Genomic DNA, 15,758 nt, shown 5'->3' with positions numbered 1-15,758 from the left:
GCAATAAGTCACTCTACAAACACAATTGAGTTGTGAGTGGTAGTCAGGACTCTGGGGTTCTAGTTCTTCTCTCTAGATGCTGTGAGACCTCAGGCAGGAAACTGTCCCCATCTCTAAAGCAGGGACACACAGACTCCTGTTGCCTGGTGTCTTCACCCCACTTACAGGTGTTTCCCATCTCCCAGTGATTCCATGATCAGCCAGGAATGGTTCAAAGCTTTTAGACATGCCCTCAAGGGGAACCTACAGCCTTGGATTGGTGGTAGCCATGGTCCCTGTCTTTGGGTACCAAGCCTGGTTCCTGAACCTCACAGCCCAGCCTCCCACAGTTAATTCATATTCATTCATGCCACCTTCCACCATCTGTCTCTGTCTCTCCATCTCTCCGTCTCTCCGTCTCTCCTCTCTCCTCTCCTCCTCTCCCTCTCCCTCTCCCTCTCTCTCTCTCTCTCTCCTCTCTCTCTCCTCTCCTCTCTCTCTCCCTCTCCCTCTCTCTCTCCCTCTCCTCTCCTGAGCTTCCCGTTTCTACTAACTGGGGGAAGCTGTAATGAGGCATGAGTCTGTATGGGGGTGCTTCCCCAATACTCTGCAGCTGGAAGACAAAACCATTATGATACAAGTATGGCTGAGCCAGGAAGTGGCCCCACTATTCCCCAGCATCTTGGCTTGTTCAGAGTTGCTGAAGGGTTGCTTTGTGCTGGTCCAGCGCAGCCAGAGAGTGCCTTCCCCACCATCCAGTGCAAAGCCAGGCGGAATCCCAGCCAGGCAGAATCAGGATTAAAGGATTGGCTTCATGGAGGGAAATTAAGCATTGTGAGCAGCGCAGTTCTCAGCACCATTGATAAGGGGGATCAGCCTCAAGTAACACCAATCTCATTAAGAGCTGCTGAATGGCACAGGCTAATTCATGCCAGTAAACTTATGTGCTGGAGGGAACCTGTCTGCCCTGGTGACAGTTCAGGAGTAGGTCTAGCAGTCATGATGCTAACTATAGCTTGCCATGTGTCAGGTGTATGTGTTGAGTGTGGTACATGAAACTCTACAAGTTTGACTTTCCATCCCCTTTGTAAAGGTCCAGAAAACACAATCCCTGGCAGAGCTCCTAAGAACAGCCTGGCATCATTTCAGCTGATCCTTGCTGCCAGGTCTTGGTCTGAGAGTTTTAGACATGTTCACCATCTAATTCTCAAAGTGGCCCTCTAAACTGTCACATTAATGTGAACGCCATTTCACAGAAAAGGACACTGAAGAGCTGGGGAAATGGCTGTCAGTAGAGAGTTTGCCTTGTAAGAATGAGAATCTGGGTTTGATTCCCAAAACCCACATAGAACAGCCAGGCATGGCAAGGCACAATTGTAATCCTAGCCTGGGGAGGCAGTGATGGGTGACCGGATCCTTGGAGTTCCCTGGCCAGCCAGCCTGGCCTGTCTAATAAGGTACATGCCAGTGATAGACCCTGTCTCAAAAAAAAAAAAAAAAACGATGGGGACCGGGTGGCCCCTGAGGAACAGCAGTCAAGGTTACCCTCCAACCTTAGCACACATTGGTATGCACACATGGACCTGCACATATGAATACACACCCCAAGAAAAAGGAATCTGAAGCAAAAGTGGTTATGAAATCAGTGATTATAGGCCAGCATTCTCTCTGGGGGGTCAGCTCCTTCCAGATGCACAGCTTTAACCTCCACACTGAAGCTGTAGGCTGTCTGTCCTTGTGGAGTCAGTGGACTTGACTCCTGAGAGATCAGCCCTTGGACCTCACCAGCAGGGGTAGAAAGCACAGGTACAAGGCACCGGGAGACTCTCCAGAGAATAAATGAAGTCAGTGGTCCTCTGTTTTAGATCGAGGTGGTGGACACCTCTGATTTCTGATGCCTGGAGCCACTTTACAGCTTTGGACTTCCTCGTTTCCACTGTAAGAGCTTTTGCTCCCAAAGATGAGGTTGCAGGGGTTATGTATCCAAAGACTATGGTGCTAAGACCCAGCCTGACAGGTATCTATTTCTCCATCAGCTATTGGAGGTGCAGGTTGAGTATCCCTCTTCTGAAATGCTTGGAAGCAGAAGGGTTTCAGAAGCCACAAACTATAAAGTCTAGGATACTTGAATATATAGAGAGTGCATTCTAATTACTCTCATTCCCTACCCTCTCTCAACTTTTTCTACTCCTGTCTACTTACCCCCCAAAAAACAACAACAATAACCCACTTCCCCACATACCCATCTGTTTTGTTTTGTGACTCACTGAATTTAACTATAGCTATCTGCGTGACCATGGATGTTTTGCGTGTCAACTTGACACAAGCTAGAGTCATCAGAGGAAGGAACCTCAGCTGAGGAAATGCCTCCTTGAGATCCAGCTGTAAGGTATTTTCTCATTTAGTGATCAATGGGGGAGGGCCCAGCCCATGGTGGGTGGTGCCATCCCTGGACCGCTGGTCCTGGATTCTATAAGAAGACAAGCTGAGCAAGCCATGGGAAGCAAGCCAGGAAGCAGCACCCTCCATGGCCTCTGCATCAGCTCCTGCCTCCAGGTGCCTGCCCTGTTTGAGTTCCTGCCTTGACTTCCTTCAGTGATGATCAGCAATGCTGAAGTGTAAAGCTTTAATAAACCCTTTCCTCCCCGACTTGCTTTTATGGTCATGGTGTTTCGTCCCAACAATAGAAACTCCAGCTAAGACTGGGTTTAGAACTCTCCATTGGTGCACTTAGCAGTAGATACACAACTGAAGATGATTGCTCCCACATCTCCCAGAGTCTATTATAGCTATTAGTTTAGTAATGAAGGGGGGCTCCTTAGCCCTTCCCACATCCATGGCTGATTATTGACAAGGCCAGTCTTATGCAGGTCCAGTGCAGGTAACTACAGCTGCTGTGAGTTCATGATTAGAATGATTGTATTGTGCCTAGATGACATTTGCAGTCCTTTTCCCTGTCTTGTAGCTCTTCTGTTCTTCCTGATCCCTCGTCCTCAGGGTTCCCTGAGCCTCAGTAGGAGTGGTATCCATTTTGTTTTAGGGGTGTGCACTCAGACATCACTTACTCTCAGTGCCTTGGGCAGCCATGAGTCTCTGCATCCACCTCCCCCCATTCACTGTAAAGAGAGGCTTAGCTAAGGCTGAGAGTGACTCTTGTCTGTGTAGAAGAGGTGCTTAGTCATTTTAGTTAAACAACAGTACTGCATTATCCCCTTGGGCCTACGACTCCCCCAAGTGTGGATTGTTGACCTGGCTTACAACACTAAGCATGAATTCCTTCCTGTGCAGTGGGGCTCCAGTTGAATCAGAGGGTGATTAGTTGATTACGTGACAGTTGTGCCATTAGTACACAGGTGGGTGCCTCTTGCCTAAAACGTTGGTTGGTTCGGTAGTTGGTAAGGTTCCTAGCTAGGTGTCCAGTGATGCCTTTTCTCTCCTAGTTGCCTGCATGCATCATAACTTCTGGCTCTTTAGAAGTTAGCCAGGAGAGAGGAAGTTTCCAGCTGAGCTCCAGCTTTCTCTCTATTTTATAAAAATGTGTGTAGAGTCTTCAGCAACAGGGTCTTACACTCGAGTTTTGATTGGCATCCAGGAGGACTGACAAGAGCCTGAGTCATTTGGGGGCCTGACCAGCTCTTCAAGGTACCCAACCCCTGGCACCTGGAATTTCGTATGGTGACTCACTGCTTCCAAGAGAAATGTTATCAAGCCGTAATGGGTATCTCTCATAAATCTGGCTTTTATATTTTTAACTTTGATTACAAAATAGTATATTAACCCTCTGTCCCTCGTCTCCCACTTCCTCACCCCACTTAGACATTTCTAGCTCAGTGTTGCCACTCTCTACTTCCCTATTACCTGTCTTCTAGCCCCCTCCTTTTTTGGGGGATGGGTTTTGAGACAGGGTTTCTCTGTGTGTAGCTTTGCTGTCCTGGAACTCGCTCTGTAAACCAGGCTGGCCTTTAACTCAGAGTCTCTGCCTCTGCCTTCCAAATGCAGCGATTAAAGGCATGTGCCATCACTGCCTGGCTTTATAAACCCCCCCCATCTCACCCCACCCCCCTGCTCCTTTAAGGCATTCCCACATCCTGATTTCCTCTTTCTAGTCTCCAGGGTTCCAGGTTAAAGCTAAGGAGTGGAAGCTGGGATTCACATTTGAAAAAGACTGTGACATTTCTCCTGGCGTGGGTTATCTCATTCAGTATAATTTTTTTTCCAGTTCCAGTCATTTACCTGAAAACATCATAATTTAATTTTTTCTTTATAGTTGGATGAAATTCCATCGTGTATTTGTACCGCATTTTCATTATCCATTCATCAGTTGATGGGCATCTAGGCTGCTTTCATATCTGTGATGTTGTGAATCAAGCAGCAGTGAATGTGGATGTGCCAGTATCTCTGTAGTGTGATATGAGATCTTTTGGGCATATGCCCAGGGAAAATTTAGCTAGGTCATCTGCTAGTTTGATTTCTTGTTTCTTTGTTTGTTTGTGAAGCCCTATTTCCAAGGTGTCTGCACTAGTTTACGATGAAACTGGATCTCTGTCTCTCGTCCTGCACAAAACTCAACTCAGTGACCTCAGCCTAAGAACTGATAAGGAAGCAGGGAGTGCACTTCAGTAGTTAGAGACCTTCTGAATAGGACTTGGGGAAACCCGGGGACTAAGACTAACAGTGGAGAAATGAAATCTCCTGAAACTAAAAGGCTTCTGGACAGCAAAAGAATCTATCAGAATAAAGAGGCAGCCTGCAAAATGGAAGAAAAAAAATCCATCTGTATATTGGGCAGAGGATTAGTATCTAGAAAGAACTAAAAAAAATAAAATAAAATAAATGTGAAGACAACAATCCAATTTAAGGGGGTTTGTGGAATTAAGCAGAGAGTTCTTGAAAGAAATGCAGATGGCTAATTAAAACTTCTGAAAGTGTATAGCATCCTTAGCTCTCAGGGAAATGCAGATTAAAGCTACTTTAAGGTTTCATCTCATGGGGCTGGGGTGCTGGCTCAGTGATTCAAAGCACTGACTGCTCTTGCTGAGTACTCAGGTTTGATTCCCAGCTCCCACATGACAGCTTACAACCATCTATAACTCCAGTCCAAGGGGATCCAACAACCTCTTCTGGTCTCCATAGGTACCAGGCATGCATGTGGTACACAGACATGCATGCAGGCAAAACATACATACACATAAAATGTTTTTTCTAATGTTGGATTAAAAGATTCCCTCTCCAGTCAGAATGTCTGTCGTCAAAAATACAAATAACAAGAATACTAGTCTCATAAGATGAATTGTGGGATAGTCTTACTACCCTTGTCTTCTGTGAGAATTTGTGTAGAATTTACATTATTACTTACCTAAGTGTTTTATAAAATGAACCAGTGAACCTTTAAGGGCCTTGAGGTTTCTTTGTGGGAATTACTTTTATGCACTGTTTCTTTAATGGGCACAGAAGTTCAAGTTACCCGTTTCTTTTGGGATGAGCTTTATTTCTGTATCTTTGAGGTGCTTGTCTTTCCTAAACTGTTGAATTTGTTGGCCTAAAGTTCATAGTTACTTTTAGTCCTTTTGATATCTCTGGGCTCTCTAGTGATAACTCCTTTTTGTCCTTGATCCTAATGATTTGTATCCTCGGGTGAGAGGCTTATTAAGTATATTGATCTTTACAAAGAATTGGCTTTTGTTTTTATTGGCTTTGCTCTTTTATGCTTGTCCATTTTCTATTTCATTCAATTTATGCTTCTGCTGAGTTATTTCTTCTCCTTACTTTTGACTCAGGTTACTTATCATTAGACCTCTATTTAAAATTATTTATGTTTTATGTGTATTTGTCTGGGTGAGTGACTGCCACATGTGTGTGAGGTGCCTGTGGAGGCCAGAAGAGGTCATTAGATCCCTTGGAGCTGGAATTACAGTGTAGAGGGCTGTAGAACACACTCAGGCCTTCTGGGAGATCAGTATTTATTCTTAACCTCTGAGTCATGGCTCCAGCCTATATACAGACTTCCTGTGGTGTGCTCAGTCCATGTGTGTTCCTCCCCATAACTCTTTTATTCTCAGTAACAGTTGCTAAGAGAAGTCAGATTCTAGTAGTAATTTGTCCATTTTGTGTTAATTCAGTTTTCACTTTTGTGTTTTTAGACTTCCATATTCTAAGGAAATTGGGCACTTTATCATCATACAGATTATCTTATTTTGCCTGGCAGCAGTCTGATTATCTAGTGTGCTTTAAAAAAAAAAGTGAGAGATTGTGAGACACTTTGGAGCACTTAGAGCGCACGCACACTTCAGAGCCGTGCTTTGTGGCTGTGGTGGGTGCAGGGCTCCTGGAGGGCTCATGCTCTCTAAGAGTCCCCTATGTCCTGGCCTCTTCTCTGTCATCTCTATAGTCCTTCCTGAAGTTGTGTGGTAGCCATACCATTGTCCTCAGTTTCCAGAGTGTGCAGATGAGGCTTTGAAAGCACAGACCGTTTCTGAGAAGCCTGAACTCAGCTCCCTGTGGCCATGTGTTGCTTTTCCCCTTGCCCCCCCACATACACGTGTTCTTACCTTACTCTTCAGCTTCCCCTTCCCCTTCCAAGTGACCCGTTATTCCCATTGTGCCTGCAGCCGACAGTGAAAACAACATCGCCTCCAACCAGTCCCGATCTCCACCTGCTGCAGTGGAAGAGAAGTGGAAACCTCAGGCCCAGAGGAACAGTGCCAACAACAGTAGGTCTCAGCATGCTGGAGCCTAGGGCTCCCGGAAGTTCTGCAGCCCCACTGCAGCCCTGTCCTGTCCCCCGCTGTTCCCATCTCTACCTCCTGTGGGTCTGAAGATGATGCATACAGCTCCAAAGCATACTTGTACTTAGACTCGGGCAGGAATTCTTAACTGGTGGGTAGGTGAAAGGAAGCCAGGAAGAAGGGGTGTGCGTGTGTGTGTCCAAAGCACTACTTAATACCAGAATCACAACTAAAACCTCACATTTTCAGTTTCTGTAAGCTTTTTTTTTTTAATTTGGCACTGACCCTAAAACACATTAGTCACTAAAGATTCCTATGTCATTCCTGTTGAAGAAAAGGTTGTATTCAAAGGTTTAGGTGTTTGGCGCATGTGACAAGTATGTTGCACACATATCACTATATACAATTCTTATGCCCATGGCAGGCATTATCAATCAATCATAGAACTTTATCCCTAAGGTACTGTCGACTGTAAAAAGAAGACCATACCAATTTGTATGCAACACAAAATCTATTTGTTATTCTTCATACTAGCCCTTTTAGGATGTTGTTGCAGCCAGGTTAAGCAGCTTTGAATGTCAGAAGTAATCCTTTTTCTCTTTGTGTCCCCTGCCAGCCACAACTAGTGGTTTGACACCCAACAGTGTAATCCCCGAGAAGGAGCGGCAGAACATCGCAGAACGGCTGCTGCGGGTCATGTGTGCTGACCTGGGTGCACTGAGCGTGGTCAGTGGGAAGGAGTTCCTCAAGTTGGCCCAAACCCTGGTAGACAGTGGCGCCCGCTATGGGGCCTTCTCCGTCACCGAGATCCTGGGCAACTTTAACACATTAGCACTGAAGCACCTGCCACGCATGTACAACCAGGTGAAGGTGAAGGTGACATGTGCCCTGGGCAGCAATGCCTGCCTGGGCATCGGTGTTACGTGCCACTCCCAAAGTGTGGGCCCTGACTCCTGCTACATCCTTACAGCCTACCAGGCTGAGGGCAACCACATCAAGAGTTATGTGCTAGGTGTGAAGGGTGCAGACATTCGTGAGAGCGGTGACTTGGTGCATCACTGGGTGCAGAACGTGCTGTCAGAGTTTGTGATGTCAGAGATCCGGACCGTGTATGTCACCGACTGCCGAGTGAGCACATCCGCCTTCTCCAAGGCTGGCATGTGCCTTCGCTGCTCAGCCTGTGCCTTGAACTCAGTGGTGCAGAGTGTGCTGAGCAAGCGGACGCTGCAGGCCCGCAGCATGCATGAGGTCATCGAGCTGCTCAATGTGTGTGAGGACCTAGCAGGCTCTACGGGCCTGGCCAAGGAGACCTTTGGCTCTCTGGAGGAGACATCACCACCACCCTGCTGGAACTCCGTGACCGACTCGCTGCTTCTGGTCCACGAGCGCTACGAGCAGATCTGCGAGTTCTACAGCCGTGCCAAGAAAATGAACCTCATCCAGAGCCTCAACAAGCACTTGCTGAGCAACCTGGCCGCCATCCTGACGCCCGTGAAGCAGGCGGTCATTGAGCTCAGTAATGAGAGCCAGCCCACCCTGCAGCTGGTGCTGCCCACCTACGTCCGGCTAGAGAAACTGTTCACAGCCAAAGCCAACGACGCAGGCACGGTCAGCAAGCTGTGCCATCTCTTCCTAGAAGCACTCAAGGAGAACTTCAAGGTGCACCCAGCCCACAAGGTGGCCATGATCCTGGATCCTCAGCAGAAGCTTCGGCCAGTGCCACCCTATCAGCATGAGGAGATCATCAGCAAGGTGTGTGAGCTCATCAATGAGGTGAAGGAGTCCTGGGCTGAGGAGGCCGACTTTGAGCCCGCCACCAAGAAGGCACGTTCAGCCACCGGCGAGCACCCCACAGCTCAGGAAGATGACCGGCTGGGCAAGAATGAAGTATACGACTACCTTCAGGAACCCCTCTTCCAGGCCACTCCCGACCTCTTCCAGTACTGGTCATGTGTGACCCAAAAGCACACGAAACTTGCCAAGCTCGCCTTCTGGCTCCTGGCTGTTCCTGCTGTGGGGGCTCGAAGCGGGTGTGTAAATATGTGTGAACAAGCACTTCTGATCAAAAGGAGGCGGCTGCTCAGCCCGGAAGACATGAACAAGCTCATGTTTTTGAAATCTAACATGCTTTAAGACTCAACTTTGGGGAACAACAAACAAACAAAAAAAAAGACGTAAAGAAGAAAAACGTTAGGAAAACACACACAACACTGTCACAAAGAAATTTAAGTTCTAAACACTGTGGAACCTCATTGTAAATGCCCCCTGGAAACTTAAGTGCTTTTTTTTCCAGTGTGTGTGTATGTTTGTGTGTATGTATATTTGTGTGTGTGTGTGTGTGTGTGTATGCACATGTGTCCACACCCACACGTGACATTTTGTGTGGGTAAAGGGTATAGGGAGCTCATGCTTGAATGCACAGCCAGAGAAGCTCCACACGTGCATGGCGCGCGCGCGCGCGCGCGCACACACACACACACACACACACACACACACACACGCATGCACACACACACACATACACACAAACCTGGTGCGTGTATGCATGCCTGTCCTCGGGTGTGTGTGCATTGAGCTGGGTGTGTCAGGAAAGCCGAGAGACTGGGAAAGCAGGATGGCTTCACTTTCCTTGGGCAGGGGCTCTAAGGACTCCGTTTTCAGGTGTGCAGATTGGGAGAAGCTGAGATTGTGAAATGTTCAGGCAGCTGAGGGCTGAAGTGGCTTGAACTCCCATCCCCGACCCGAGCCCTTCCTTTCCATTCCTCCGTCCCTTCAACCCATGGTGCCCATCCTCTGGCCCGGCTGCTCTGACAGATTCTCCAAACTGCATCAGATGGACAGTTTCTGCACTGGACTTCATTTCTTGTTTCACCTTCAGGGCATTAAGCTGCTGTACCCGTGACCTCCCCTTGGATGTCTGGGTCAGCTGCCTTAGAATACACACTATCTATCTCCCCAAATCAGGAAAGGAGACTTTAAAAATATAAAGCTGATGTTTTACTTTTTAATATAAGAGAGAGAGAGAAAAAAAAAAACATTTTTTTCCAGAGATGTATAACTGACTCTACACTCAAGGTTTTTTTTTCATTTTGTTTGTTTGTTTGTTTGTTGTTTGTTTTTTTCCTCCAATGCTTTAGCAATTTTTTTATCTTTTGGGGGATTCAATTTCCTTTCACATTGACTTAGACTCTGCTGGGAGGCACTGAATATCATAACTTATGTTCTAGAGTTTTGTTTCATGTTTTTCTTCCTCTTCTACTGCTCAAGTCACACTGTAAACTAGCTCATCTCAGTGGTGGTATTCAGGACTCACAAAACAAAGATCAAGGATATAGCTGTGTGTCTGGAGTAGGGAGTGGAGAGGAGACGTGGTTCTTTGACTGTGGGGTTTGGTGGAAGCCATAGTGGGCAGCATGTGGCTTTTGGGGTCCTGAATGTCAGCGAGCGAGCTGCTGCCTGGTTCCTGCCTGTGGTAGTGTGAATGTCCACCTCATGAATGTTTGCCCCTGGACTGACTCCTTCCTGCTGCTCACCACATGCTGACCTCCAGCTCTGCGGGGACTGTGATTTACTCACTCCACATTTGTGTCTACCAGACCCACAGTCCCTCTCCCTCCCCAGATCCCAGGGGTTCTGGGAGCTTATAACCCTCAGAGGTCCTCACAGGCACCTCAGACCTGTAGTCAGGGCAGTGGTGGGGCACAGTACGTTGCTGGCTGAACATCCTGTGGGTGGATGCGCTTGATTCGATTTTATGCTGTGAAAGGAGCTGTTAGCCCTCACTCTGACCCCCCTGGCCAGGAGCTAGTGTTTCTACACACAGACCAGATGCCGAGAGGGGATGCCATTCTCTTCAGAGGATGACGGGCACAACCACCCCATAAATAAAGACCTTGGTATCCCTGATTCTTCAGTGACCACAGCTGTGGGATGGGGGTGCATACACATCAGGCTGAGAATGTCCACCCCTGTGGGGCTATTTGCCAAAGCACCTCTACCACCTGGGGCTTGGACTGCCCTCCTCTTCTAGTCATAAAGCATTATTCAACTGAAAGATACCTCGACTTCAAAAGCACTGTACCCATGGCCCTCTCCCCCCAGTCCCCAGCAGGACAGGAGTGAGGAGGGTTTAAAGACACAAAGGCTTCCGGTTCTCTTCAAGGTTTCAGAACACTGTCCTTGAGGACTAAGCCTGCACTCTCTGCCTCACAAGACGAACCCAGCTCTCCTGCAGAGTCTCAGATACACAGATAAATCAGAGGAGGCAATACTCACATTCACTCCAGCAAGCTATGTTCTCAGGAACCACCATACAATCTCTCCTCCAGGGGGACTTCCAGGCATTTTCAGCACAGTGTCTTCAACTTGGGTCTTAACCATCAGAGGAACCTCTGTCCACAGTGGAGAAATCTAGACAGGAACTCAGAGTCGCTCCCTGAAGAATGAAGGAATGTCTTCAGACTGCTTGGGGAACATTCCAGGAGGTGGGCTCTGGATAGCTAAGGGACAGTCTCCCTCAGCTGTTGGGGAAGGGGACACAACCTGGCACTTGTAGCCACACTGGGAGCTGAGTGCGGTCAGTGAGAACAGATCCTCAGGCAGAGCTGGTTTGAGCTGCTGTGAGTGGCTGACCATCAGCCAAGCCCAGATGTACATTTCAAGCATTCTTTTCGGAGCATGGAACATTCGCCCTCCAGAAAGAACATTAGTGTGAAACTCCAGGCTCCTGGTCAGAGGTCGTTACATCCTGTCCAGTTCATTGGCACCTTGAATCTATCCCTGGGCTGAGATCGTCTCTGTAGGTTCAATGTGAGCCCCAGTCAGTCCTCAGAAACCTGTCTCCCAGGCTGCCTCGTCCTCACAGATTATAAGGTGGCAGGCTGTCAATCATTTCTCTCTAGTGTCATCAACCAGAAAGACTGCACCCGGTGTCTGCTGTCATGTGGGCCATCTCACAGTGCATGCACATCCTGCAGCAAACAGCTCAATAAATCCCAAAGATCTCCCAGGCCCAGCCACAGGCCCCATCAACAGCAATAGCCACCTTACCAAATTCTACTTCAGCCAAAGCACTAAGATGGGCTCTTCCAGTTCCTCTCCAATGGCCTGGGCTGGCCTTGACCTTCAGAAAGATTTTGTCATCTGCCTCCTGGTTCTGTGACCACTAAAGGTCTTCACACCATAGGCTTTTGGGGTCTGGGAGACCAGGAAGCTGGGCCATTTCTGTCCTGTTCTCATAGCTTACCTCAAGCTGTATGATTCCCTGGCCAAAAAAAAATGGTCTTTGCTTTGACATCCCTGAATCCAAACATGGAAGTAGAGAAGATGCACTTCCATTAGCAAGGTTCTCCGTGAATCTGAGGTCACTTTGTTTCCCCCAATGAAGCCCAAGACAAGGCCTGCAGCTTGTTGGCCTGCAGGATTCAACATTCAAGAGGTCTCAGGTCTGTGAGGAGTGATTGTCCATGGAAACACTTGATCTCAGCATGACTCTGTTCCCAACACCCAGGTCTACCGGCCAAGCCTCCCTTGCATGGCATTCAGCAACCAGGAAGCAAGATGGGTGCTGAGCACAGCTGTCTGCATTTCATCCCTAGGGGTTGCCTGCGCAGGAAGCCATGGGACACAGCACATATGATGTCACCATCCCACTTGATGGCTTCACATTTGGCCTTGTGGGGCTGGCTCTGGGCTGAGGGAAAGGTACCTGTCTCCTGGTGAGAAGGGCAGCTGGTAACACTGATGAGAACTCAGCTCCAGGGTTGTAGGAAGGAAGAGTCTTCATTTCAGTTTGACAGATTTTATCTCCTGCACTTTGAAGAGTTGGAAGAATTCTACAAGGCATGTTTTCCACTGTGAAGCTTTGGAGCCCAAGGTTCCCTATTTTCCTGGCCTCAGGCTAGACTGCCCAAGGAGTGGGGACACCTGAGGAGAGTCTGGGCACCATACATACTCACCCTGAGGACACAGGGTCACCAAGAAGGATCAAAGCTGGGACGTAGGTCAAGGGATACCCTGTGAGATGCCACCCAGACCTTGCCATGACATGCTTGAAGAGGGGCCCTCGGTATCCATGAGCTGGGCCCAGCCCCGAGCTGCCTGGCCTTGGCAGTGCTGTGACACTATTGTGTCTGGAATATATCTAGAGGAAGGCTTCTGGGGGGCAGAACCAAGAGACTGAGTCTCAGGCTATACCCTGGAGACAGTGCACAGGGCTCCAGTCCCCAGGGCAGTGGGAGAACTGGCAAGGAGGCCGGCCCTCCCTTTCACTGTGGCTAATGTTTGCTAGGCCAGTTATGGTGAACCAATGATACAGTGTTCTCTCTTGGGTTTCCTTCCTGTCTCCCCTTGGCAGGGGCTCCAGGGGGATTCTATGGCTGGGGTGGTTTGTTTGTTTTTTTTTTTCCTGTCTCCTTTGGATCTGAGGATGGCAGTCTAGAGAGCCCTGGCTTGGACCAAGGGAACCTGTGGTCTCTGAGCAGATGTAGTCCTCACATGGAAGAGGGTGGCACCTTCAGGGTTCCACTCCCGTATGGGAAGTTGACAAGGCTTAGGGTTGGCATGAGCATCATAACCCACCAAGGTCCTACCCACCCAAGCATCCCGTTGGGCACCTTGACTCTTTGAACCAAAGTTCCTTAAGGGGCACAGCCTGGCCTTGTCCTTAGGGCCCTGAATTTGCAGGCCAGCCAGAAGGAGGGCTCCTCCCACAACCCAGGTGCCCAAAGGCTCTCCTGGGACCCTTCTCCCACCCAGCCAGGGTGGGTGGCTTCCCAGGCAGGGCTCAAGCTTGTGGCCCGATGCAGGCTGAGGGTCTGGCCAGCCAGGAAAGAGCAAGAGCCATGTGGCAGGGCCTTCTGGACCCCAAGCATCAGGAAACCATTTTGTACAACAACCTGGAGCAGAGATATTTTTTAAGAGGCATGAGTTATTTTCAGTTGTCTCCTGATCCTGTCTTTTTTTTTCCTTTGCCCCACAACTTCATGTGGGTGATCCGTTCACATCAGGTAAATCTTGAGAACGCCTTGGTGCCCCCATCCCTCCTGCCCTCCTACTCAGTGACCACATGTGTGCGCCCCCATCCTGTCTCAGTAGTAAAGACGTTCTAGGCAATACCATAGACACATCCGTGTCTCGCTTCAAGTGCAAGAAACTCAAGTCATCTTAAAAAAAAAAATTAAAAACACAAAAAAATTTACAAAAAAGCAAACACACACACAAAAAAATATCTTTTTTAGGCCAGAGTTTTCTACAGGTATTAATGAATATTTTTCTTAATCCTTATAAGTTTTATGTGTTTAATATTTCTTAATACCAGTAGCATTAATTTATACTTTTGTAGCAACATAATATTTTTATAAACAGCCAGCGCTTGGCTCAAGTCTTCACGGGGGTTTATGCAGGGCTATCTTAGGGACCCTGTGTACCATGTACTGTATTTAAAAAAAAAAAAGTTACCTAGTGTCACACTTGCTGTGTTAATTAACAAAGATGTCGTTGGTGGTCTCCTGTATCGATGGTGTGGATCCAGCAGTCCTTCAAGGAGCCACATTGCATGGGGGTTGAGTTGCCGGTTCTTGTGATACATAAACTCCCAAGGCCAAACTTGCGGGTTTCTTTAGGGTTTTCTGTGTGTCCTTTGGGGTGTTTTGGTTTGGTTTGGATACTGTTTCTCCATTTTACAGCCAAGTTGATTTCATGATGTTTAAAAATTTTACTGATGTTAAATGGAGGAAAGGGACAGAAAAAAATTTTAAAAAGAGAGATTTTTACAAAGTAATAAAATTTAAAACTGAGCTGTTTCAATGTTGCTGTTTTTACCTGTCTGTTCTTGTCCAAAAGTGGAATGTTCCCATGGAGAAGAAAAAGGTTCCACTGCATTCCTTAAGTCACCAAAAGCCCCAGCCCAAGAATCAGTTCCTCCCCCAACTCCCAAACCATCTCCCAGTTGGTTGATGCCAAGGCAAAAAGACATGCTCTCAATGACTAGAGGGTCAGTCGCCTAGTGTGTTCACAAGTTCATGTCAGTGTTGTATTTATGGTTTTACAATAAAACGACTTTAGGAACCTCCGGTGTGTGATGTGTTTCTTAGGGGTGGAGCTGGGCCATGCCATCCACTTAGCACAGGGCTGGGTGAGGAGGACAGGTCAGGTACCAAGATGGCTTGAGCCTGTCATACTCTGAGGTCATACTTGCCCACTCTTGGGGTCATTGGTTATCACAGCATAGACCTGGCTCAGCCAGTGTTTGATGGCTATGGGAGACAGTTTCCAAGGAGACAATGACCTGCTGTGACATGGCTTGAAGTTTGTTTCAGAATAAGGGATGGAGGTAATCAGTCCTGCTGGTTCAGTACATAGGGCACACATCATAGTGGGCCTGAACTGGCCCCTGAGCTGTCCATGAGGATCTTGTACCTCTAATACATTGGCCAGAGTCCCCCATGCAATGTATGTGTGTTAACAACTGTCCTATGTACCATGTATTTCCTGGGGAAGACTAGCCCAGTCTTGAAAGCATTGGGACTCTAAACACACAAGAGTTGGCTCCCACAACTTGTTCAGGGCTTGATGCCATAGACGGGATATTCATGCTTTTCTTCTATAGACTCAAAGTTGAGGGAGAAAAGATCACACCAGAAAATGAACTGAGGCCTGTGTAGAGGATAGAGTGCCTTAAGGGAGCCCAGCATGGAAAGGCTGCTTGTTGGTCTCCAGGTAAGTAAAGCCCAGGCCCCTCCCACCTCAGGCTCCACCCATGTCCCTGACTAGTGGAGGGTAACTCCACTCTAAGAAGCTGAGTCACTTGGGTCTTCTAGACAAAATCCTGTCAAATTATTTGTAGGTATCATCTCTAAACTTGGGCCCTTCCCAGAGGGCAACAGCACTGCCCTGCAGGCATGCCCCATGGGAGCTTCTCCAAGGGAATTATGGACCTCTGTGTGCCAGCAGGTAAAGTTGGTGCACAAGTTTCTCCATGGCTGCCATTATCAGGAAGTCAGTGGCATCCACAGATGTGCCTGAATTCCCTAGGCCTTGAGGGTCAGATAAGGC

At 48.0% G+C, this 15,758-nt stretch overlaps 1 protein-coding gene across 2 annotated transcripts in view; it reads left to right on the top strand.

The window, feature by feature from the left end:
- Positions 1–14,771, top strand: part of Znf618 (zinc finger protein 618) — a 175,352-nt gene extending 160,581 nt beyond the window's left edge. For both annotated transcript variants that reach the window (XM_037202603.1, XM_037202602.1), the window contains 2 exons: positions 6,588–6,689; positions 7,321–14,771. In XM_037202603.1, coding sequence (XP_037058498.1) covers positions 6,588–6,689; positions 7,321–8,837 — 1,619 coding nt within the window. In that variant the 3' untranslated portion in view covers positions 8,838–14,771. The remainder of the gene's footprint in view (positions 1–6,587; positions 6,690–7,320) is intronic.
- The last annotated feature ends 987 nt before the right edge of the window (positions 14,772–15,758 follow it).

The sequence above is a fragment of the Peromyscus leucopus genome, chromosome 2 (assembly GCF_004664715.2).
Source record: "Peromyscus leucopus breed LL Stock chromosome 2, UCI_PerLeu_2.1, whole genome shotgun sequence".
In the NCBI taxonomy this organism is placed as follows: domain Eukaryota; kingdom Metazoa; phylum Chordata; class Mammalia; order Rodentia; family Cricetidae; genus Peromyscus; species Peromyscus leucopus.
Note: the sequence above shows the minus strand (reverse complement) of the source record. Positions and strands in the feature narration are given on the sequence as shown.